Source organism: Xiphias gladius, chromosome 23 (assembly GCF_016859285.1).
Source record: "Xiphias gladius isolate SHS-SW01 ecotype Sanya breed wild chromosome 23, ASM1685928v1, whole genome shotgun sequence".
Classification (NCBI taxonomy): domain Eukaryota; kingdom Metazoa; phylum Chordata; class Actinopteri; order Istiophoriformes; family Xiphiidae; genus Xiphias; species Xiphias gladius.
Genome location: NC_053422.1, coordinates 21,890,198 through 21,916,361, shown reverse-complemented (window position 1 = coordinate 21,916,361; position 26,164 = coordinate 21,890,198). Strand labels below are relative to the sequence as shown.

General features: G+C 40.7%; 1 protein-coding gene across 1 annotated transcript in view; it reads left to right on the top strand.

Moving 5' to 3' along the window:
* The window catches only part of si:ch211-26b3.4 (connector enhancer of kinase suppressor of ras 2), a 56,711-nt gene that overhangs the window by 12,276 nt on the left and 18,271 nt on the right, over positions 1-26,164 (top strand). The window contains exons 3-11 of the mRNA XM_040120061.1: positions 6,650-6,852; positions 7,842-7,929; positions 9,131-9,172; positions 14,414-14,533; positions 15,923-15,982; positions 16,134-16,202; positions 20,524-20,670; positions 25,305-25,432; positions 25,536-25,747. Coding sequence (XP_039975995.1) covers positions 6,650-6,852; positions 7,842-7,929; positions 9,131-9,172; positions 14,414-14,533; positions 15,923-15,982; positions 16,134-16,202; positions 20,524-20,670; positions 25,305-25,432; positions 25,536-25,747 — 1,069 coding nt within the window. The remainder of the gene's footprint in view (positions 1-6,649; positions 6,853-7,841; positions 7,930-9,130; positions 9,173-14,413; positions 14,534-15,922; positions 15,983-16,133; positions 16,203-20,523; positions 20,671-25,304; positions 25,433-25,535; positions 25,748-26,164) is intronic.

The following is a 26,164-nucleotide window of genomic DNA, read 5'->3' as shown; positions in this document are numbered from 1 at the left end:
AAAATAGAAGAGTAAGATAAGTCTGGAAAAAGTCCATGCTGGAAAAACCAGCATGGACCAGCTTGGAAATCATGCTGGATGCTGTTCTGGTTTTTGCTGGTATGGTGCTGGTTTAGCTGTTTGACCAGCATGGCTGTGCTCGTCTACCTGCACATGAAGCTGGTTCACCAGCATGGTCTTGCTGGTGCAGAGGTTTCACCAGCAAGGTCTCAATAATGATGCTGGTCTACCAGCATGGTATTGCTGGTGAAGCTGGATTACCATTTTAGCACATGACTTTGTACATATTTATGCAGCCAGTACTTACATGTCCCATGTAGGTGTAACTTATTTATGCCGAGGTATAAAATAACTGAAATACAGGAGAACTGAAATAGAAAGTAGGCTAGCAATGTAAAGGAGTTCTTACATTGCTACATTACATTAAATACTTGGCCTGAAATACAATACATATTATCATCTCCATTTTCATACTAATGCATTTACAAAAGATTTACAAAAGAAAATTCAATAAAATAAATTTAAATGTTTTCATTTATCAGCTGATCGGGTGTAAAGAAAAAAATGAAAAGCTTTTTCTCAGATTGGACGTTAAGGAAAAAGTATACGAGCTGTAGCCTATGTTTCTTTTTGCAGACAATTTTAATTATTTAACTAAAGTACTGTTTATTGATGTAATCAGTTGTATTTTGAATTCATCTGATAATCTTTTACTGTCTTACATAGGTTTTGGGGCTCCATACAAAACTCCTGCCACATATTAATTTGTCTTTTCAATTGTCATTAGACACTAGTATTTAAAGTATTTAGTATATAGAGTATTTTGTCACTATCACTAAGAACTATCACTCTCCAGGATATACAGTATCAAATATGACCAGGTATCGAACCCCAGTGCTTTCGTGGTACCAATGGAAATTAGTTAGTTCCACTGTAACTGTTAGCGTAGAGAGCAGTAAACAGTACAGTGCAGAGAAAATACAAAGAAGTTTTCGTGTTGCTCGTTGCTAGCATGTCCCCTGCTAGCTCACATGTTAGCGGTTTGCTTGCTAGCTACTGCTGATTTAAATCCAAATTTTGCCAATTTTAGACAGCTTTATTTTATCTCAGTCTGATCAAAACTGAGATATTGGATAGCCACTAGTGTCCAAAAATTTAAAACCAAAGCCAGCCTTAGTATCTTAGTATTTTAGACTGTCTTTTTGCATTAACGTGTTTGCTCTGTTTGCCAGAATTACATTAAGACCAAAACTTTCCAAGAATAATTTTCTTTCATGCAATCACTAAATAAATTCTCTCAGGTAGATTTATATATTGGTTGTTGTTTATTTTCCTCAACCAGTTATTGATATTGGCTTAAGAAATGGCTGAAAAAAATCCTCTGTCATTTGGGCCCTGCTTTGTGTGTACTGCCCCGGTCACTGCTGACTGTATGTGCAGTGGCCCTGCTCAGGATTAGGGAATTAGGGAGAATTAGGCGCTACTCTGCCTGAGAGGGAAAGAGGGAGAGAGTATGTGGAAAAAGTGTGCAGGATGCACCTTATCTCCCAGGCACACATGGCTGGATTAGTTGGGGTTTGAATGTGTGTGAGTGTGTTTGTGTGTGTGTGTGTGTGTGTGTGTGTGTGTGTGTGTGAGAGAGAGAGAGAGAGAGAGAGAGAGTGTGTATGCATACTGTACATGCTTCTGTGTGTGCTAATCAGCACCTCTTCTCATTCAGATGTTCCGGCATGGGAATGAGTGTCCCAGAGCAGCAATAACCATATGTCCTGGAACTGGACACACTCCACACACACACACACACACACACACACACACACACACACACACACACACACACACACACACACACACACACACACACACACACACACACACGCAAACACTCACATTTAGGGATGCGAGGTAGACATGATGAATCACCAATACTACTGCTGTGAGTAGTTTTAAATAAAGTTTTATTGCAACTTGGGTCTTATTCTTTGTAGTTTTAGGTGATCTGATATTTCCTATCAGATATAATAACACTGTATGTTAACTGCTGAGATCAGAGAACTATTCGACATCTGGGGAAGAAACACGAGCAGTCAAACAAACAGACTGGTTTTTAAACAAAGCCCCAGGTTAGCCAGATATTTTTGCAAGAGAAAGAGAGGGTGAACAGTATTTTTACCCAAACTGACGATTGTAATACCCGATCACAGTTTACAGGCAGACTTCATGGTTTAACTTTGACCTCTCAAACTTGCCATAGTTGTGCGTAAATACAGTTTTTCTGTGCAAAGCGGGATTAGTAACAGTTTGGGTATGCTCGCTTGTGGTTTAAATGGTCTGGCTGAATTTTTTCTGATCATGCCTCTGTTCTTTTCTTGCCCCACTGGACTCTCATGTAGTGATATTGCCATGTTCCCAGATCTCATCAATTACTTCAGTGAGTACAATTTCACCATAACTAATAGAAATAATGACCAAAACTACAATAATTAGACCCAAGTTGTAACCAAACAGAATCATCCTTTAAGGATACTGGAACACACCAGTTAACAAAGGGATACAGCTCTATAGTACCTGTAAACTGTGAATATTCACCGTTGTCAGCAATATAATCCATCATAAGGAAAGCAAAACCCTGTTCCCCTGGCTCAGCCATCATAACTTTCTGGTCTTCCTGCAGTAAATAGGGGGAGCTTCTATGGCCCTGGATCAATGCAAGTTTCAAGCACTGACTGAGTTTTCAGTCTCCCTGTAAATGTGGAAAAGTCCCCTCTTTTATGCCTGTGCAACTGAGTTTTCGCCCCTAGCATCTGTGCTAAGTAGGTTTCTAAGTGTGCAGTGAATTTTCAGCAAGATGTGCTGAGAAATGGGCATAACATAAGAATAAAACGACTGCTCATCCTAATATGTGAATTGAAGGACACCCATAAATGACATAGACGTAGGTCTCATCGTATTGAAGTTACATAAAAACTGTCAAAACTGAGCTACTTAAAACATCTGAATTTAACTACTCAGAGAATAAAATACAGAAGAAGGCTGCAACTGAATCCCGTCTCTCTCAAGCATTAATTCATCTTGACACAAAAGTCAGCTATAGGAGCCAGGCCACGGCTTTGAACAGAATTATTTGACTACTGCAATAATTTATCACCATTTTCTATTGCCACACACAGTATATTTAGAAAAGGTTTAGAGCAAGTTCATTCTATAGTCAAATAATCAGAAAATCATCAGAAAATCTAGACGATTAACTTTGTGTATTATATTTTAAATGGGATGTTCATGTAGTATTTTTGGCAAGTAATTTGTTTTAGAAATATCTTTGTATCCAAAGATTGTATCTAACTGGCACCTACTGTATTTATCTCACTTTGTGAAATCTATCACACAAATTGTCTTTTTTTCCAGCCCCCTCTGGGTCAGCTGGTAAAGTCAATTTCTAGCTTTTACGTTACGTTGGATACATATCTATCCAATCTCTGAAACTCCCCTTTCTTCTTAAGTGCCAGAGGAATGGCATCATTCTCTAAAGTCACTGGGCAAAATGCAGAGAGACAGTCTGTAGAGGTCAGCAGTCTGTTAGGGCTAACACACAGACAAACACATTCATATCTATCAAGAATTTAGAGTTTTTAATCAATCTGATCTTGTATGTTTGGACGTACTACAGCACCTGGAAGAAAACCCATGCAAACAGACAGGATATTCTGACTATATACCAAAACATCCTACGAACAATTTAAGTCTTAACATCTCAGAACCCTTCAAATATCCTGGTATTATCTCTATAATAATTAGGTAGCTTTTTTTATGTCTCTAACATTTGAGTCCCAATTCTTCTTTTGTTCTGACAAAAAGATTGATGCCTTCCTCTCCTCCTCTAACTCTTTCAAGCAGATGAGTCAGCTTTCTATGTTGTGTCCTTTTCAGTGCTACCCTGTGTGACTTTAGATTGATTTTAAAATCCTGTTGGGTAATTCAAAGTCATTAAATATTTGGCCATAATTTATATCTCTTGTCCTTTTCATCCTCATTTGAACATATAAGCTAATTAGAAGGGGACTCCTCAGATGTTCCATATAGGAGAGCTTTGGGTTTACCCCTAATTTGTGAGATAGCATCCCCCATTATTGTCTGCACTTCACTCCCTCGACATATTTTCTTTGCCACTTGACGTTTGTTTGATCTGAAGGTGTGTGTACGTGTATCTTTATCTGCATTTTGTACTTGTGTTTTTAGTCTTTTTTTTCTCTCCCATTTTCTTTTATGACATTATTTTAAAAGTTTCTTTTCTAATTGTTAATTGCTTAAGGGTAACACTTCATGAATTAAATCAATTTGTTTTGAATATTCACGTAAAAATTGTCTTTACAAACAAATCAAACCATGTGCAGCTTCATAATTTGTGTTCAGTTTTTAAGTATAATTTCAGACTTCATCTGAACTGAAAATAGATGTTTCTTAAAATCACGGGGGGGGGCACTGGTTTCAGTTTGAATCCAGTGCTCAATAGCAGAAAATTGTAGCTGCACTTGTTTTGGGTAAATAACCAAAGCCTGTAGTAAAAATATAATATTTAATCATTAAACACTCATCTGTCTGAGGTGAGCATTGAACCCAGATCTTCTAAGCTAAAAGTGACACACATACAATCAATATTCTCTTGATTAACAGAGGTGAGCTATATACTATCTTAACTGGCCTGCAAAAGCTTATGTTTCTAAGACTAGTGAATGTGAATTTACAGTGGAACAGGACTCATTAATATTTATTTTTGAAAGAAGAATGATTAAATGTTAAGTCCTGCTTTTTGCCCAAACAGTTCATAAATGATGTTGGAGCGTGATTCTGTGGACAGATGTAGAAATATCAGCATAGAGGGGAGGCCACTCCACACATAGCTGCTATGGCAACCACATCGACATGAAGGTGGAGTGTGTTTGCGTGTGTGCCTGTGTGTGTGTGTGGGAGGGGGGGGGCGCTAATGGCATTGCCCTCTTGCTGTATTGATTTGACACACACAGGCACACATATGCACACATTGCTTCAATTATTTCTCTCTCTTTCTCCACACACACACACACACACGCACACACACACACACACACACACACACACACACACACACACACACACACACACACACACACACATACATTCAAAGTCATGCAGACAGTCGACACAAGGCATAATTCCCCCGCTTCATCTCAGCACTCTGTCCCCTAGAGAGCCGCACACAGCTTTAGATCGAATCATAGGACAGTCTAATTACAGCTGTGCAAACATGCACACTGCAAATTCATGTACACATCTATGTTCATGCAGAATACAGAAGATTATACAGAACATAGTGTATGCATGACCCAGTTTCAGTGAGATGCATAGCTGGGTGCTTTCTCTTCCTCTCTCTCCCTCTTGTCTTCTGCCTCTTTAGTTCCTCAGTTCTCCCATTTCTCTGTCTCTCTCTCTCTCTCTCTCTCTGCTGCCACCACTGAAAAACCCTCTCTCCTTTGTAGTCACTGTGGTCGTGACTGTGTAGAATAGATCTAGAGGCAGGGGAGGAATAGATACGTCTAGCTCAGCCTGTGCATCTGACTATACAGGGATATTTGTGTGTGTGTCTTTTTGTGCAAGTGTGCGTGTATGTATGTTTGTGTATGTGTGTGTGTGTGTAGCCTTTGTGTCAGCAGGAATCAGGCTCTGTCAGGCAGGACATGACTGGAGGTGCCTTGGGACACTGAGCGCAATGTGGCTCAGTGGGTCTGTGTGAGTGAGTGTGTGTGTGTGTGTGTGTGTGTTTATTTAAAAGGGTCACAGTGCTGTAATGGGCTACTCAAGCTCAACCAGCTTAGTGTTCTTGTATTAGTGCACAGAGTGGCTGTTTAATGAAAATGCTAATGGTTATTCAGCGATAGTGATTCAATTGCAGTCCATTCCACTCAGAATTACCTATTTATGGTTCAGTTACTGTTGATCCTTGTTCTCACAACAGATAAAAGTGGTGGAAAGAATATTTTAACAGTATTTAGAATGATAAAAAATTATGTATGTGTTACAGTCACAGTCCATATTAAGGCCTATCCGAACGCTGTCAATTTTAAAACAAACTTAAGGACTTACCTTTTTTTATCTCACTCCGAGGTTACCTCATGATTTTGTCAGTGTCCTCTCTTAATTTATTTTTATCTTATTTTTAATGTCTCTTTACTGCATTTTAATCTGTTGCTGGATTTATTCAGTTTCCCTTCAATGAGAGATTGAAGCAGGGGGAAACAGCTAGCCTGCTCTTCTTCACTGTTAGAAAATACACCTACATACACATACTCTACAGCTCACTAATTACCACATCTTATTTGTGTAGGAGGAAATATATGAAATATTTTTTACCTTTGGACAGAGCCAGACTCATTGTGTCCCCCTGCTTCCAGTGTTTAAGCTAAGATTGGCTAATCGCCTCCTGGCTCAAGATCTTCTTATGTAATTCTTAGAAAAGAGAGTCATTTTCCCAAAGCTTTGAGCTATTTCTTTACGCTTTGATCAAATAAATCTCTCCCATAAATCACAAGTAACTTCAAACTATTGATGTATAAGAACATCAGACCAATATACTGTAATTCTACTTCTAAAATGAACCCCTCTGTTTGTCCTCCAGAACTACGGCCTAGAGACAGAGAACCTCCGGACTTTGTCCCACAAGCTGAACGCTTCGGCGAAGAACCTCCAGAACTTCATCCTGGGCCGGCGGAGGGGCGGACACTATGATGGAAGAGCCTCCCGGAGGCTACCCAATGATTTCCTTACCTCAGTGGTGGATCTGATTGGTGCGGCTAAGAACCTTCTAGCCTGGCTTGACAGGTAGGTATCACAGCCTGAGCCTTAAAATAAATGTTGGCCTTTAATTTGTTAGACAATATACCCAGTCTTCATACAGTAATGATGACAACAAAAATCGAAGTATGTAAATTTTATGCTACATTACAACTATAATACTATGACTATAGTATGACTACAGTTAAGTCCTTTTTGTAAACTTTACCTGGTGAAGTCTGTCTCTGTTTAAAAAAAAATCATCAGTTATGCTCATAATATAAATCAGAAAAAAGCACAAAGACTCAACAAAGCTAGCCAGGCAGGTTCACTGTTTCCTGTCATGGACAGATACAACCTTCTAACTTAACTTAACTTAACTTAACTTAACTAACTTAACTCACAACATGATATACTTCACATTACTGTGTCCACCTTTGATATAGTACTATAAGTCATAGATGGATAAAGAATACAAACGCGAGCGTAAAATTGTTTTTTTTTTATTGTGAACTTATATCAGCTGATTGACCCATATGAAGCAGAGAACAGATACAATAACATGATGTTGAGCTTTAGAAGATCCCTGAGTTGCATCGCCTCCTGGTCACAATATAAAACCAAATATTGTTGTTTAACTTTATCAGCTGCTCCTGTGCTCTGAGAGAAGCAGAGAATAGCTTTTATTTCTCTCTCACTGCTCTCTCACAGCTTTTAAAATCACTATGTTAGGAAATAAATAAACAGAACAAAATGAAATGAAAACACTAATATAAAATAAAAGTACTTCCCCAAAACTGAGTTAAGAAACAATTTTTTTTTTTAAATAATTTTTTTATGCTTTGCACACATTCATTTACGTGTTTAAAGTGGTATTTTGAGTCCTTTTTCGCTTTGCAATGAAAAAAACACAATGCTCAATTTCCCATTCTGAAAATAGCCTTTGATAAAACCAAATTTAAAATAAGATCATGAGGCATCAGATGCATTTGTCAGATTACAAACTCTGTTTTTTTTTTCTTTTTTGTCTGTTTCAGATCTCCATTTGCCAGTGTGACAGAGTATTCATTACTGAAGAACAACATCGTGCAGCTCTGCCTAGAATTAACTACCATTGTACAACAGGTGCTTCCACACACGTACAGTATAAACACACAGGATGCAAGCATCACACACGCCATCATGCCCGTATTCATCACGCTCATATAATAAAGCTCAGGGTTTGAATGGAAAGTTCAAAACTAAAGGGGAATGGGACTGGGAACCTCAATACGGATGCAGCGTTCTCTGCTCTATAGCTCATTTCTATAGATTTGACTATGAGTGGAACATATGCCCACTCCCACAGGCTGTTTGCAGCATGGCTGATGGGAAAGAGTAGCTCTCAGTAACAGCCTTAGGCAATGTTTGCATTGACTCACTGTTAGACCTCGCCCCCTGATTAACTTATGGACCCTGATGGAGAAAGAACTAGGGCTCTCTCATCCCTTCATTTTCCGTCCCCCTTCTACTCTCCCTCTGACTCACTCCCTCTTGTTACCTCGCTATACTTACACACACAAATGAACATTTTTTTAAAAATAAAAATGGAGGTGCATGCATACACCCCCTGATACTGTAGAAATCTCATTGTTTGGACAGAAACTATGTCTGCTGTCCTGGACCACATCCATCTCCTCCCTGTAAGAGCCTGCTTAGCGTGTGTTTGAGAGTGTGTTTGTGCGCGTGCCAAGAGTGAGTCCTGGAGCTGAGCAGATAACACCCATCCCCTCTTACAAGGGCCAGAAGAGAGCGAAGAGAGAGGGGCCACCGTAGGTCCACAGCGGGCCAAATGAACATGCTGCTGCCAGGGCGCAGAGAGACAGACAAAGGTGGCAGCGCTGCCCACATTAATGCATCAAACAGATGAATTAACTGCTACCATGCACATCTGGTGGATTCAGTGGGCTGCTTTCCCAGAAATAGATTAAATATCAGCTATCATTAAATACCAATCTGTCACATTCAAATAATGTCATTTCTAAATCCTGAGAAGGCTCATGAAACTCCATGCAGCAGAGTAGGTACAAAGCTGGCCAATCCAATGTATTAGCCACCCTAGATTATAAAGTAATGCACGTAATGTGTAGGGTCAAAAATAAAATAGCTGCTGATGTTCTTCAGTGGAAAATAAGTCATCCATCTCTCATTCCTCTGATTTCCTTCCTTCTCCATTGTTATATTTAGAGGAGGGATATATTTGAGTCTCTGTGCAGATGTTCACATTGATGCTTTCTCTATTTCATGTTTTTTCTTCTTTCTCTTTCTGTCTTCCTTCATTTTACAGGATTGCACTGTGTATGAGACAGAGAATAAGATTCTCCATGTGGTAGGTTTCTGTTTTAAAATTCTTCTTAAAATATCAATACTGACTGAAACTTGTTAGCCTGTTTTTTATCACGGAAAACGTGGAAAAGGTATATACAACAATAGCGACTATTAAATGCATAGATAAGACAATCACAACAAGATTACTACCCTTGTGTATGCATTATTCCGTTTCCAAGATTTCATAGTTTACCTCTGCCACACAGAATCGAAGCAAAAGCCTAGTCGCTTTAAAGGAACAGCTTGAGATTTCGGGGAATAATCTTTTTCATAGTGATTTTTTATTATTAGTGAGCCTTAGAGGAGCTTGGTGGCTGATTTTTTTACTTTTGGACAGAGCTGGGCTAGCTGTTTCCCTTTGTTTCCAGTCTTTATGCTAAGCTAAGCTAACCGACTCCCGGCTCCAGCTTCATATTTACCACTCTTATGTCTCATTAACAGACATGAGAGCGCTTTCGATTTTCTCATCTAACTCTTGCCAAGAAAGCATATGTGGAAACATTCCTTGAAAGAAATCTTATCACTAATGGTATACGTATTAGTTTGCAATTTTGCTTCGATAATGCTGATGTAATGATTCTGCTTTTGAAACAAAATTGCATGCGTTCGTAACCGCACTGAAAACAGAGACAGCTGAACAATGTCCATTTGTGTATGACTGCCTATGTACATTTGTATTTTGTGTCTGTGTGTTCATGTTAGAGTACTGTGTGTTTTTTTTCGGGAATTTGTGGCCCAAAATTGTACACGTTAAAGTTCAAGCGAGCCTGTGGCTTTTTGAAAGCTCCAGTTTTGGTTCTCTGTGTGTGTGTGTGCGTGTGGCTGTGTGTGTGTGTGTGTGTGTGTGTGTGTGTGTGTGTGTGTCTCTGTGTGTGTGTATGACGGAGAACTGTCTGTGTCAATGTGTGAAACCGAGTGAGCAGCTAGCGTCTGATCCGGGCTGACAGTTGGACTGGGACACTTCCTGCTGCCATTCAAGGTCAGGTGGAGAAAACCAAATAAAATGTTGGCAGGGATAGTTCACAGAAAAACATTTGAGCATTTTATGCCAAGGATGCCAGATCAGATGCTCTGCCAATACATGGTAAACATACTAATATATTACAGATTTATATCAACAAAACTAATCATAAGACTGTATTTGAGATGTTGGTCTCCCCATGCTGCAATGTTCCCGTGTCAGAATTTCTCCCCTGTTAGTGTATTGGTTGTGGGTCAATGACTGTCGTTCACAGCTGCTGTTAAAGGCCTGTTAATGACACAGCACAGTGGCATTGGGCAGATTCAAATATTTAGATGGCTCTTCACATGCATACACACATACACACACACACAACACCCTGGGTGCCAGACTAAAGGCTACACATGACTAAATCTGTTATGTGTGGGAGGCTTATGTGTGAAATAGGGAGACAGTGTGAAGGGAGAGAGAGAGAGGGAGAGGGGGGGTTGTTTTTAGATGCTGTTTCCTTGCTGATCGTTGTTTACCATGTGTTTTAGAAATGAATGAAGTGAAGGTGAAGTGACACAGCACACAAACACACACATGGGACACAGCATGATAAAATAAATGTGTATATGATTTATTTAAGAACCGTAGGTTTTTATAGCTGAGTTTCCCCATGTGTCTTCTCAATCATAGAACATTTAGCTCCATTTTTTTCTATATTGTTTAGTGAAGTAAAAAACTTATGTCTTTATTTCTATTTTCTTTTAGCTTTATATATGTGTTAGCAGAAGATGTCTTGATGTATTTTGACGTACAAAAAATGAACTAACTAATTAATTTACAAACAGGAAACTAGAGAAATTATTGTACTTTTTCCTCCACTACATTTATCTGGCAGTCAGAGGAAGTACTTACTTACTCACATACTGTACATATGATCTTCTTATATAATACATTGTATTCTTATGGATTAAACTGCCCAATTTTGATATGACACAAACATTTAAAGAAGTTAAAATGTGAAAAGTTAAAATGCTGCTGTTGATGTTAATGCATTAGTATTAAAATTTCAGTAATCCATAAGTATAATACATAACAATAAGCTCTCTTAAATGGGGCGTTCTGCATGATGAGTGTCTCACTTTTGATACACATTTTCGGATAATGTTTCTGCATTTTTACAGAGGTGAAGAAGTGATCAAAAATTCCAATTCAGAACCTTTTCTTGTAAGGGAATCTTTTCACATGGTATTTGTAGTTTTACTTAAAGAAATAGTTTGACATTTTGGGAAATATGCTTATTCGCTTTCTTGCCAAAAGTCGAGATCAATACCACTCTCATATCCGTCTGCTAAATATGAGACTAGAGCCTGATGACCGTTAGCTTAGGTTAGCATAAAGATTGTAAACGAGGGGAGAGAGGTAGACAGCTCTATCCAAAGGTTTAAAAAACAAAAAGTATGCCTATACCAGTACCTCTAAATCTCACTAATTACCATGTTATATCTTGTTTGATTGAGCCTAATTAAAACCAAAGGTTAAAGACAACGCTTTAGGGTTGCATCATATAATCACAACTTGTCAACTCGCTGTTAGAGGGATTTTTAAAATGTATTTATTTATTTTCTTTGGTCAGAGCCAGATTGCCCCCCATTTCCAGTCTTTATGCTAAGCTTAAAAAACATCTGTCTGTATCTTCATATTTACAGCAGAGATGTAAGAGTGGCATCATTCACCTCATCTATGTCTTGGCAAGAATTTGAATAATGTTATATACAGTATAATACTTCCCAAATTCTCAAAATTATCCCTTTAAGTAATGCATGAATGGATTTTGATCTAGACATGTATGTGATAGTCTCCAAGCCAGTGGGCCCCCAGTGTGTATCCAGCATGGGGCTTAGAGACTTTTTAATGCGCAGGCCCGCTCTGCTGTAGCCGATGTAGTGGTAGTTGTACGTTTGTCAGCTTCTGCTCAATAATGCAAAACTCACTGCTACTCTGCTCTCCTCTAGACTACGGCCTGCAGCAATCAGATGGACAGGGATATGGTGTGTGTGTGTGTGTGTGTGTGTGTGTGTGTGTGTGTGTGTGTGTGTGTGTGTGTGTGTGTGCGTGTGCGTGTGTGTGTGTGTGTTTGTGTGTGTGTGTGTGGGAGAGAGAGAGAGGGAGAAGAAGAAGAGCGATAAGATATGAGCATGTGTGAGTCTCTGTGTCTGATGGAGCGTGAAGTGTGTATGAGTGTGTGTTTTGATGTGCACGCATGCATAAGGATGAGAGGAATTACATAAGACTGTCCTAGTTGTGTGTTTTCCCTTTCCCTTGTTTTTTCCCCCTTTCCTCCCGGACTCTCCCTCCCACCTCCCTGCTTTTCTATTTCTCTCTTCCACTGCCCCTTCCCTTCTTCTCTCCATCTTTCTTTGTGTCTTGGCTCAGGTTTATATTTGACCCAGTGTGTATGCTCATGCATGTGTAGACAAATAATTACGCAATCAGGCTTGGCGTGTGTTAGCATGTGAATGTATGTGCACGAGAGAGAAGATGCGGATCCATGAGGTAGAAAGCGCGAGAGAGAATGAGAATGGGGGGGGGGGGTTGCTCTGTGCAGCCAGAGCTTAATCCATTTGGCAGCGTACTATGTCTGGCTTTCTGTTTGACTGCTTTTAAATCTCACGCCAGCCAACCACATAAGTTAACTTCCCTATAATCTGCGCTCTGATTCTCCTGGAGGCATGTCAGATCAAGGCAGGGTGTGTCAGAGTTGGAGGAGTTGAGAGTCTCCATGCTGGTGACTGGCCTTTTGTCTCTCTGCCCCGTGTTAATCCCAGGTCAAGACTATTAGTCCCATCATCAAAGCGGGACACAAGCAGAGCCACAACATTTTCACTTCCTGTTGTTTCCAGCTGGGTACTTTACATGCTATTTACAACTCTATAGGCAGGATTAGATATACTCTGCTTTTACCCCCCCCCCCCCCCTTTTGTGAAGATGTTTTCCATTTCCTCTATTCTTCTTTTCTCAAATTAAAGCTCAAAATTTTGTTTGGTGTCTGTGCATGACATGAACAGTTCTGGGTATCCCATTATGTAATGTGTACACGTTGACATAATAGTACTAAATAAATAGAAACAGGCAGTGTAATGTTCAAATAACTGACCCAGAAAAGGATGGAAGTATGTGTGTTTTTATGTGTGTGTATGTGTGTTTGTGTGTGAGAGACGGAGAGAGAGAGAGCATTAGAATCACATAGCCAGCTCACTGTAGATTCTCTACCTTTTCTCTCACACTGAATGAATCATAGGCTCTGAGCTATGATGTGTGTGTTTGTGTGAGTGCTTGCATGTCATATGTTTGTGTATTGAAGATCTTCTCTGTTCATTTCATAACTATAATCCTGTAATTGCCCATTAGGATGGAGATCAGAAGATTATTTTATGCAGGGCTCATCACTGTCATGCAGCTTGTGTGAATGTAGAGAATATACTGTATACTCTCTTACATGTATGTTTGTTACATTCCAGCGTTTGTGTGTGTGTGTGCGTGTGTGTGTTTGCATGCATGTGTGCACTAATCAGTGATGCAATGAGGCAGGATAACCAGGGTAACAGTGTCTGTAAAACTACTGCAGTCAGTCAGCCAAGATTAGAAGGCAGAGATGTTGCTGATGATAAATGAACTTGCATGCATGACCAAGCAAACAAATAGCCTGAAAGACAGTCAAGTTTATTCAGAACAAAGGCAAGGTGAAGCCATGCTTTTTATTTTTGCGCATTTGCTTGGATGCACTTGTATGTAGTAATATGTATTAGGAATATAAGTGCAATGTGAAAAAAAAAAAAAATTACAGATCAGATAATCCATCCACTCTACAATGTGACTGATTTTGCTTAGTTAATGTGATGGCATAAAAATAGCTCTTATCTTCCAAAAAAAAAAAAAAAAAAAAAAATTACAGACGAACACAAATGAAATCTGTGCTCTGTAATTTAGATGTTAGAAAATGTCATCAGGGCACCTTGGGGTTGTCTGGTATCAGTGATGTGTTGTTCTGTCTGTGACGGTGTCTTGTGGGCATGCCTGTGGACACGCTGTGACAGGAAACAGTTTGTGTGCTGGAGTGATGGAAGTGGCGATGTGGAACAATCTGATGAAATGATTTCTTTTTCACCTCCTCCAGCTAGGTCACAGCATCCCTCGCGGACCAAAACCAATCTCAATAACTTTCTGTCTTTCTCTTTTTTTGTCGCTCTCTCTTTTCCTTTCTTTTTTGTTCTCTGCTCTCGTTACCTCCAGTGTAAAACCTTAGCAGGGATATGTGACCACATCATCTCTCTGTCGTCAGACTCTTTGGTCTCTCAGTCTGCCCATCTGGAGGTGGTCCACCTTACCAGCATCATGCCCAGCGAAGGGCTGGTAAGGACACACAGAAACATACACACCAAGGCTGTTTTCAAAGCTGCACTTATCAATATTTTTGTTTTAAGAATGGATTAAATTACTATCTGTAATGTGAAAGGGGACACTTGTTTTGATGAACCCACAGAGAACAGCAGCTTGTCAGTATCCAGCAACAAGTGGCAGAAATACAAAGTTAGCAACGAGCTGGTGATCAGAGCGGAAAATTTAGAACCTAAAGAATCAGATAATTCCTGCAGGAGTTGATGGAGACCCAACCAGAGCCTAAATGACAGTGAATATTTGACTTACATAACAGAAAAATTTGTGAATGCAAATGTTGCTTTGTGCCTTCTGTGGTTTCTGGATGTGTGAATAAGCAACAGTTTGCTAACAACAATACAAGAGCTTTATAAGGTAATATGTCAGTGTTGTGTTCCATTGCCCTTAAAATCAATTAATGCAGCTTTAAATGATCCGGGGAAATTTGAAGTCAGGTCTTGTAACATCAAGTCTCAAGTCCCCAGTGACAAATACAAGTGAAGTCACAAGTCTTCATAAGTAAATTGGCATTTGAAATTTAATTAGACTATTATTCGCATAGCATTTGAGCATTCTTCTTTATAAGCTGTTAAAAGTCTTTTTACATAACTGAATCCAAGTCTCTTCAATGCATAGCACTTATAATGAAATATTCAAGGTGTGTGAATTTGCACTGCCTGCCTTTTGCTGTCTCAATTAATTATGGACTTTACCGGGTCAAAACTTAAGATTTTAATGTTTTTGCTTTTAAGTTTCACCTCAAGTCAAGCCTTTAGTGAGTGAGGTGATAAATTAAAGGAAAAATATTAAGAAATCTGTGGAAAAACATAAATGCAGATGCTTCTGTGCAGGGCATGAGGGGTCAGTGAATGGTTTGATGCGTATGAAAGTAATGTGAATCATACAACCTCGAAGTCAAGCCAGCTAAACACCAATAGGAGATTTTGGATCAAAGTGTTAGACAAATCCACTTCAACGCCATCATCAAGATGCCAAACATGGGATATATCTTTTGGGAAAACGGTGTAGAGTAGAATGGTAGAGTTCCAGAAACTGAATCAGGATCTTTGTCATGGAGCACTGCAGCTGTTCTGGAGGCTTGTGGTGGCCCAAGTCAGTTTATGCTGGTATATGCTCCTTAAATTTGTCCCTCATCTGTCATCATGTCTCAAGTCCTCAGTTTTGTGACCTGAATCTGACTGGAGTCCCCGTCTAAAGTCCCCAAGTCTATCACTCTGGGCCACACACAGACAGAGACACAGATACAGACACAGATTCAAATATGCAACATATATCATATATTTCTCTTTGTACTCTGTATTATACTGAATCCTCCTCCCTCGCCTTTGCATGCTTATGTTTCAGGGGATGTATATCAAATCAACATATGATGGACTCCACGTTATCACCGGAACCACAGAGAATGTGAGTTTTTGTTTCACTCAGTCGGAAGCTCGACACTTCAACAGCCACAATTTATGGTCTCATATTCCCCTATGACAATGAATCCACGCTTCGGTATCTCCTAAATTTGTTCCCATTGTCTCTTTCTGTCCTCCAATTTCTGCCTCTGCAGTCTCCAGCAGACCAGTGTAAGAAGATCCACGCAGGGGATGAGGTGATCCAAGTCAACCACCAGACAGTGGTGAGTTAACACTGTTGTCAGAAAGAATCACAGGAATGTACTTCCCATGTGTTTTCCACTGTAAATACATACTGCAGACTGTATTTTGTTATCCATTCTGTGCTATGTTGAGGAGCTTTCAAGGTACATGATGTCTGCTACCACCACCACTGCCGCCATGGTGCTTCCTGTCCTGTGCCTGTGTCGCTATGTAGGCTAATTAGCCTTGCTGCGGGAGCAGATTATAGGACGATTATTACAAGACCTTTGTTCAGTCCAGAGTGATTGTAAGCTCACTCTTTCTGGAATTTCTTTCCATTGTCATAAGAAACCACTGAAGGAGGCGTCTGGTTTGAAATGTGAACTCGTGTTCCACTTTCAGACTTGAATAAGTTGTATTTCTGCCTTCAACTCGTCACATCAGAGAAGCACGAAAATGGGCAGCCATTTTAAATGGAACGGTGGTTTGTGAGAGCATGTGATTGAGCGTGCTGTCTATGGCCTGTGCTGTCAGCTCTGGCACAAACAATTTGTTCCAGTGTTTATTTGAGATTTCTGGGGGGGGGGGTCTGTGTAGAGACATCTTTTGTGTAGTTTTTCTGTAAGTATTTCCTCATACGTCTCTATAGTTGCTGCTCATGCAAAAGTGTGCATGCAGGCACTGGGGAGTGGCGTTGATTGATGCGTGAGGGAGCTACTTGTTATCTCTGTCCCTCTCTCTCCTCGGGGTGACGGTGCAGATCGCACCCTGCCAGGCTCTCAGCTCCAACCCCTCATTACTCCCTCGGCTAGACCCTCACCACTCTGATCCCTCGCTCTGGGGGAGGAGATAAGCATGGGGAGACAGAGGTGTGTGTGTGTGTGTGTGTCTGTGATGGGGAAAGGGGTGTGAAGCAGTCAGGGGATGCTGGGATGAGGCAGACCTGGAAGATTGGGGCGAAAAAGGGAGGAGGCAGTAAAGAGGGACTTAGGGAGAAGAGGAAGAGGATGAAAAGAAAAGGAGGGGAGAAGGGTGGAAAACAGCAGAAGGAAGTCTCTATCAATATTTTGTTTTTTTTCAATCCTAAATGGAGCGGCTGAGGAGGAAAGATGGATACACAATACTGGCAAACTCTGTCAGCATCACAGCTGATAAGTTTATCTAGTGAGGCTCCATATTTAAAAATTAGATTCACGTGAATATTGAATGAACAAATTCCATTACATTATAGAATCATTATGTAGGCCTATCCCACGTATTTAGCAACAGCGCAGCCTTCATCTCTATGCATGAGCTTCTGTTTGAGGCCCACTTCAAAAAACAGGACTCGCAGTTTTTAGCTCGGCTTCTCTTTTGAGGTAAAATGTGGAATTTAAATCAAATAACAAACTGATTGTTTGAAGGGGCAACATAATTATGTGGAGGTAATAGCATCTGGGAAAATAATGAAGACCCCTGGGATTTGAAAAACCTCTCCAGCAGCAGATTATGCTCTGTTATTACTTTGGTAGGTCTCTCCCTGTTTCTCTTTACTCTATGCATGTTTGCATAACAGAACAGTTCTAAACCAACCTGGTTAGGACAGGCTTTGTGTTTGCTGATGCACTCTGTATCTGCAGTCCAATATTGTGGTGGATCAGACAAGGGTTGAGAACTTTTGATCACAATCCAATTTAGTTCATTTTCAGTTCAGGTTATTCTAGATTTGCCTTTGGATTGAAAATGTCCAACACCTTTAGAAGTAAATACTAGTACCGGGACAATACCTTATGTGATATCAAATTTCAGTCTCAACTTTAGCCACTTTGTTGCCACATTCACAAATCCACTCAGATTTGGAAAGTTTGACACTTTCTTTATAGATCCATTTAATCTAGGTAGACAGCAATATCCTTCCTTTTACAAAGCTGGGATGTGTCTTGCAAAAGCAATAACGTTTTGTAGCAAACACAACAAATCCAAATGAATGTAGCCCAAGCGGTCAAAAAAGCTGCATGAAAACACAACAACATTTCATAAAACATAACATATTTCAGATTAGGGAAAGGGTAGGACAACATGTCTTGTTTGTGATTGAACAGAACCCAAGTCAATTCAGAGTTCATTCAATGGATGTATTACAGTGGGTTGGCGTTACAATGGATCAGCCGGAGGGACGCTCTAAACTGTAAGCTGCTGTGATTGGTTGTTTCACTGTCAGGCAACTGATGACGTTCTGGGCATGTGTATAAGTTAACAAGAATAGTCAGCTACACTTAAGTCCCGAGATGGCTAACTGGTCAATCATTCAGGCTTTTGGATTCATTGAAAAAGCCGCCCCATCTTCTCAGTCCTAATCCTAGTATGTCCTAGTAGACCTCATTTTTGTTGTAGTGGGCAACAGGACAGAACATGTAAATAGTAGTAACTTACTGCCATTGCGGCTCTTGTTGCTGACGATCGCCTGCTAAACTCAGAATTCTGAACTGGGTCAAGTTGAACAAGAAATGGGCCCCTAAAGGCTGACACAGGCTGGTCATCATTATCAGTCAGAAAAGTTCTGTCTGTGTGGATGACTGTTTGTATGTGTGTGTGTGTGTGTGTGTGTGTGTGTGTGTGTGTGTGTGTGTGTGTGTGTGTGTGTGTGTGTGTGTGAGAGAGAAAGAGGTGGCCTCTGCGGACACTTCCAGTAGCTGAGACCGGAGTAGCCAATCAATGGCCTGACGAGTACTGCGAGCTCTGGAGACAGGCTGGCCGGAACCACGAGGAAACACTGCAGTCAGCACTCCTTTCATGCTCTTTTACCATCTCTCTCGCTTCCTTAGAACTTAAGAATACTGACTAAGACAACTTTTATTTCAATGCGCCAGTGTTTTGAGACTAATTGTGTCTTGCTGTACTGGTAGCAACAAAGTTTGGTAGATAAAGGCTCATTGTTGTAATCCGTATAATAGTAGTGTCCTGGATATCATATGAATCTTCAACTAAAATGCTCTCAGAGATCTTATACCTTACTGCCAAGGCTGTGATGCAAATTTTCTAAACTTGTTAGATTAGTAATGTTACAAAATTTTTAGACACACATGTGATCCAGGTTTAAGCGAAAGACACATTCTAATGAATTATACAGATTTGCTGATGGTGGCCATCATTTTTGGAACGTACCTAAATCCTTCCTGGGAATATTAGAGCTTTCAAAGGGCGGATTATGCAAGATTTTGGGTGAGAGTACGTCCACATTAAGCCAGTTCAATTTGTAAACGCATCTTTTTCTCTCCGTTTCAGACATTTTTCTCACCAGAGCTGTTGTCATTAACCTGGATTTATATTGATTTTGTCAGACAACGTCACAGTTATAAAATAAGGATTTTATCAGCGCAGTCAGAACATGAACACTTAGTTATGGCTGTTTAAATGTGTCATGTTGCTATAGTAGTGCCTTATCGCGAAATTTAATCAGATTTGCAGGCTTGATTGAATTGTATTTTGTTATACAGGGCAGTGTGTCTAATGTAATTTATATCAATAAGCACACACTATAAAAATTTCTCAGCATAACACAGTGAAGTTCAAAATTACCCCAAACCGAAGCCTCTAAACCAAGTACAAAGTTTAATAAACGTCCCTTAAAAACAGCTTCCATAAAAAATGAACATTATAAAATTAATAAAGGTAAGATCTATTACCATGCTGATGTATTAGACTGCATTACCTTTAGTTAGGGGAACCTAATAAACCGGCAAATAATTGTGTGTCACATAGGCCACATTCGGAAGATTTTTGTGTCCAGTTATAGAGAAATGGTATAGCATAAAAGACTTTTTATGGGCTAATTTAAATACTATACACCAAATTTGAAGGTGAAGATGGCCTACAGTGAGTTTGGTCTTAAACAAAGGGATTTTGGAAAAAGAGAAATTCGTTCTATGCCCCACTAGAGTTATGCGAAAATGTGAGGTACTTTATAAGTCGTCACATGGTGGTGCTACCTTCATCAAAATGTCATTCGTTTCTTTGGTCTAATTTTATACTAGAATAAACAACGTAATGGAGGTATGTACAGTATAAACACTTTATATGCTCATTGTCCCTGGTTCGAGTCTAGCTGGGGACCTTTGTTGCATCTCTCTCTCCCTTGTTTCCTATCATCTCTCTACTGTCCCCGTTTAATAAAGACAGAAGATGCCTAAAATAAATAAATAAATGAGTCGTGACACATGGTTTTGGACAGGTAGTATCCGAACCCATGTGTGTGCGGTGGCGTAATGTTTGTGCGTGGTGGTTTTCCTCAGCAGATATGGTCGCTCCGCGTGCATCGTGTTCAGCATGTGCGTGTGTGGCTTGCAGCAGTTGTTTCGGTAGCCCGGTGTGTGTGCTCCTCAGGTGGGCTGGCAGCTGAAGAACCTGGTGAACGCTCTGAGAGAGGACCCATGTGGAGTCATCCTCACACTGAAGAAAAGGCCCCAGAACACCCTGAGCTCCACACCGGCTCTGCTCAGGAACGTCCGCTGGAAGCCGCTGGGCCTGCAGGTAAACACCAGCAACACATGGACGCCTTCAGCAGGCTGTTCTGCACATACTGAAAAGTGCTGAACTCACTCAGTGACATGTTTTTCTCCAAATATCCCTGTATTTGAAATTTTAACAAAGAAGCCACAAACTGAAATTTGACCATTCTTCCACACTGTCTTCTACATTTATACCTGCACACTTGTCGTACTTACAGTTAAGGATTTGAGGTAGGATGATTTAGCACTATGTACAGTAAGCTGTGTACCTCTGGCTTTATCTTTGACTCACTCTCAGCTCTTGTTTTTGGTGCCCACACTCTGCATCCTCCTACTGGCATTTTAAACAAATACTGTATTTTCAAAGGAAACGTGTCCACTGTTTGACCTTGCATCAATCCTCCTGTTGAGCCTTTCAACATATCTCTTAGTTTTACAGCCTGCCGTGCTGCTGGCACACTTCAAAGCCATTCACAAATGTATTGGTATCTAAACAACCACCTGCAGAGAACTTATGCATACCAAAAGCATATTTAGTATTTAATTGCTAATTAAATATTATACAGTATTTGCACTTCAGAGTTGTGTGAATGATTCTGATGGTATAATATGGCTTGAACTGTTGCTCAGGATCAAGTGCAGGGCGATACAAGGTCACCAAAGGGTCCATCCATTCACATTCACCTTCATCTTTATTAAGGTCCTGATTCATTCAACCTTTTCCCCAAAGGTTTTTCACAAGAAAGTAAAATTTTAATCTACAGTTTATCTAAAGATATTGGAATGCCTTTTTTAAGGATTACAGCTGAGAGCTGGAGTACACACACTAACAGCAAATACTTTGTAAATCTGTCACACATCCGGAGTCCAAAAAAAATCACTCAACAATTTTGGTGCCCAGAAAGAACAGTTTGTGCCGAGACGGACGGAGGGGTGAGGCGAGGGCTAGTCTGACAGTGCCTGAGTGCTTTGTGAAGCGTCGACTGTCTTGTCAGACCCCCGTGTTCCATGGCTGCTATTTTTAACCTTGCATCAGGCTAATTCATTTACATGCTACATGCATGCTTTGATCTCTGCTCGGTGCTCGGCTGCTCTTTGGCTTTTTCTCTCTCTTTCTTTGTCTGTTTTTTTGGTATGTTTTTATGCTCGCTTTCTTTGTCTCCTCCAGCATGTCTCTTCTTTGTTCTTATCAAGCTACTGTTGCTTGTGTTTCTGTTTATTTTTACATGTCTTTGAGCATATTAATGCAATATTTAGTCATATACATGTGAGCATATGTTCATATGAGAGAGAGAGACTAACAGATTCAGTTTATCAGAGTCTTTTGTGGATGTGGTTCCTATAATGGCCTAGAAACCATTAAAACCCTGCAATAACCATAGAGCCTAATGCAACTTCATCACCATCTCTGTCTTTAACAAGCTAGAGGACTGGTCTTGTTTCCAGGTTGCTGTCTTGTTAGATCATCACTCTAAGTTGTTACCATGAGCTTATTGTTATATTTGCTGCGTGCAACAGCAGAGGATTCTGGGAATTCTACCCTGATGGGCTGCTAAGACACAAATGCGCTGTGAGCGCCCAGACCAGAGTGCTGAAATATCTGTGGGAGAAGAGAATAAAGGAGTGTTTTAGATTTGTTCTCTCTCCGAAAGACTGGAGCTCTTAATTATTCATAAGCAACTACAGGCAGCTCCACTGGCTCTGAAACAAGACCCGCTACTCAGCAAATACTGGAGATAATTCACTGAATCCAAAATACCCTGCTAAACAGCCTATGACTGTGTGTGTGTGTGTTGGGTTGGGTGGGTTTGCACATATTTCTCAGCATGGCCAAGTGCATGCTTGTCCATCTGTATGTGTCAAGTGTATTTCTGTGGATGTTTGTGCACATGTGCAGCGAGATATTCTCGCTTATCAGTCCTGTTGCTCCTTTGAGAGACAAAGGAACTGGGTCACTGCACTCTGTAAGCTTGGTTTTGGATACATACTGTACATACACACTCCCAAAACAAACACATACCCAAACACATGCGCACTCATATACCTCTAAGCCTGGTTTTGGAGGATGAATTGCACGGCTGTGAAGTTTAGCCCAAATGTGGCAAACGTTCAGCTGGATTAAAACTGAATCCACAAAGGAAACAATTTATCTTTGCAAATTATCATGTGATTCCAGTTCCAAATCCCTGCATGGCAACCTCTTTTATTCTACTAAATAATGGCACATCTCTCTCTCTCTCTCTCTGCGCGTGTGTGTCTGTGTGTATGCATGTGTGTCTGTTTCGTCCATGGTAGGATGGAGTAAAAGCAATTTGATGATGTACTGCACTTACAATGATGCTGGCAATGATTTTAACACAGACGAGGATTACTGAGACCATGCATATTGCATGTCTGCTGCGCTGTTGCAAAATGTGCATGTAGGGACACATTTCATGTGTGACTGAAGGCCACATCAGCGTCCACATCTAAGGTCACTTCACCGGTCACACGTGTGCCACACATTGTCCGTGACCCCATTTTCATAAATCTGTTATATGTTTTTAGACATATAAATAATTACTCTTCTGTACATACCTGCTATTTTAGGTAACAAGCATTGGCCAGTTATGTATTATTGATGGACCATCAATAATACATAAAATGTCCTACTGTAAAATGTCCCACATAGTGCATATTTTTGTCACAATTCTTTGATAACCAAATCTAAGGTATCCTTATCAAAGAGGTTTGTTTATGTTATGTCTTTATGAAAAACATGAAAACTGGCAAATTTATCATAAGCTGTTCTAGTTCAAGTATTAATGTTGTTGTAATCTGTTAAACAGATTTAATTTCTTTTTTTTTTTTTTTTACAAACATTGAGACATGTCACAGAAGGAAAAGCACTGGTGTAAATAACTGAGTTAATAATGGCTGAATTCCTTTCAGCTGCTTCAGTTTCAGGGTCCTGGTATTGTACATGCTGGCTCACTGTCACACTGTCATGCCTTACTGGGACACTTGAATGGAACTGAGCCATAGTTAATGTTGTTACTAACACCTGTGCTTTTCCTGCTTTGACAAGTCAAAATGTTTACTGTGAAAACGGCTTGTTATGTATTGAACATTGCAATGTGAGTAAACTTAAGTCAGTAAGAGATTCACAATGGTAATTCATTAAATTCAGTTTCTCATCCAGCCCAACTGTAAATTTTTTATTCATACTGTTTTTGAACTTTAACGTAGTCAAATATAATGTTAAGAATAATACAGTATGTGTGTGTATGTGTTTTAGTGTGTATTTACGTGTGCATGTAAAGGTAGTGGGATGTATAATTTTTAGTCTGGGAGGGGTTCGAGCACTGGGTTTTTAGGTAGTTTCGAGTGGGTGCCGCAGGGTCAAATGGTTTAAGTGCTGTTTTGACTGACTGGAATTTTGCCTGCTGTGGAAGCCCCATCTCGCTCCCATCTCCACCCCCACACCCCCTTTTCCATGCAGGCAGCAGTGGGCTGTAATCACTAAATTACTGTTTTCACTCTCAGCTCCAGTCACCACACTGCACAGCTCCCCCGCCTCACTCTCCCTCTCCTGCACTCTTTTCCTCTGTGTCTCTCTCTTTGTCCTATTTCCTTTGCTCTCCTCTCTCTCGCACAAGTCCCTCTCTTTCCACCCCGTTTTCATTATTTATTGTGAAGCCGTCGTACTGTAAGCTGCCTTCATACGAGGAAGACTGTGTGGGAGAAAGAGATGAAGATAGAGACAGGGCCTTGGGATAGTGGTAGTGAGGGTGATGGGGGGGGGTGGAATATGAAATGAATTACACTAATGCACTGTTGATGAAATGATGAAACACTGGCGTTCCTTAATGAGAACGCTCTCTGCCTTGCCATCGCTTGGGCTCTGTGTCTGTTCATCCATTCTGTCCACACACACATCTCTCTAGAATGAAGCATACTCCTCAGACATACAGTAAAACATTCCATTCTTCAATTTCTGGGAAACCTCCTCCTCAGGGGGAAACTGTCGGCACGAGCTATGTATTTGTCTCTCAAGCTGTTCCGACTTTGAACAAATATAATTAATTTGAAACCAGGAGTGAGTTTCCATGACATCAGATGCGAGGCCACTGTCCTCACGGAGGACCTGATGATAGAATCTACCTGTCCTTGAGTCAAGCCGAGGTAGGAGGCCACACTAGTTTTCCTCTGTCCTCTCCCTTTCTTGTAGCACGGGGTCGGGTGGGGTGGGGGGTAGAGAAAGGAAGAGCGAGGAGAGGATGGGAGAGGAGGTGTTGTCATGGGAACAGACATGGAGAGCCCTGTGTGAGTTAAGAGGCTTGAGACAAAATGACAGAATAGTGAAGCGATTGAATGTGGAAGAGGCTACAGAGTCAGAACGATATTAAAAAAAAGACAACTTACACAACATGGCAGGTCTGTGGAAATATCTCTTTTGTTTGTGATTCAGTATTAAAACAAGTGCTGCAGCACAAGGATGATATCACAAATAAAGGGTTCCCTTCCCACGTAACACTGTAAATTGTGTGCTTGCTTGTTATTCTCTGTTTCAGGTTGTGCTCTGAGATCCCCTCACCATCCTCCAATTATACCTCAATGAAAAAGTAATGAAATAGACTCATGCTCTCCTCCTTTCTCTCCTTTTTCTCTCTCCAGCCAGTCCCCACCAGCCCCACCAGCACCTCCCCTACACCTGGTGGGACTTTAGGCATGTCCAAAATGGACGCCCCCAGCATGCAGGATGTTTATATCCTCTCTCCTGTCTCGGGACTCTACAGCACCAGGTCAGACACTCACACACAGATGTTTGATGGTGATGCTTATGATGATCGTTGATTATTATGATCCAGCTGATAACAGTGATGATGACAGCTCTGCTCTCCCTAGAGAGGAGCTGGGTCTGATGTCATGTGACGACATCAGCCGCTACAGCGTGAGCTCCCAGTCTGGCTCCAAAGGCTCAGAGGCAGTCAGCTACTACTTGGACCAGGACAGCGGTCAGTACTTCTCCTTGCTAGAGGGAGACGGACCTCCAGGGTCTGACTACGACAGGGGCCGCAATACAGGGGTTCGCCGGAGGGACAAGACCCCGACCCACGGTAAGACAGCGAGTGCAATCCAACAGTGTGAGTGAGGCAGAAATGGCTCCCGCTTACCGTATTTGTTTTGAAGAACAGCATGCTTTCTCTCACCTTTTCTTTTCATCTTTTCTCAAAACTCCTCCTTATATGTTCATCACTCACTTCATGGCTCTGCTTGTTTGTGTTTTTACATTGCGTACACATGTCCTACAAACAATGATCACATGCTAAAGGGTCAGTCCAAAAACACTGTCTCCAGCTCCCTTTCTTACCCACCACCTGTGTCCACCGTTGTCCCAGACAGCTTCCTAGACATCATGTTCCTTCGTGGGTAAACCTTGAGGGACTGATATGATGTGCGAGGTGAGGGTCATGTGACAGACAGAAGCATTGGAACCCTAAGTTATGATAGCCTTGCTGGCTATACATGTAGGC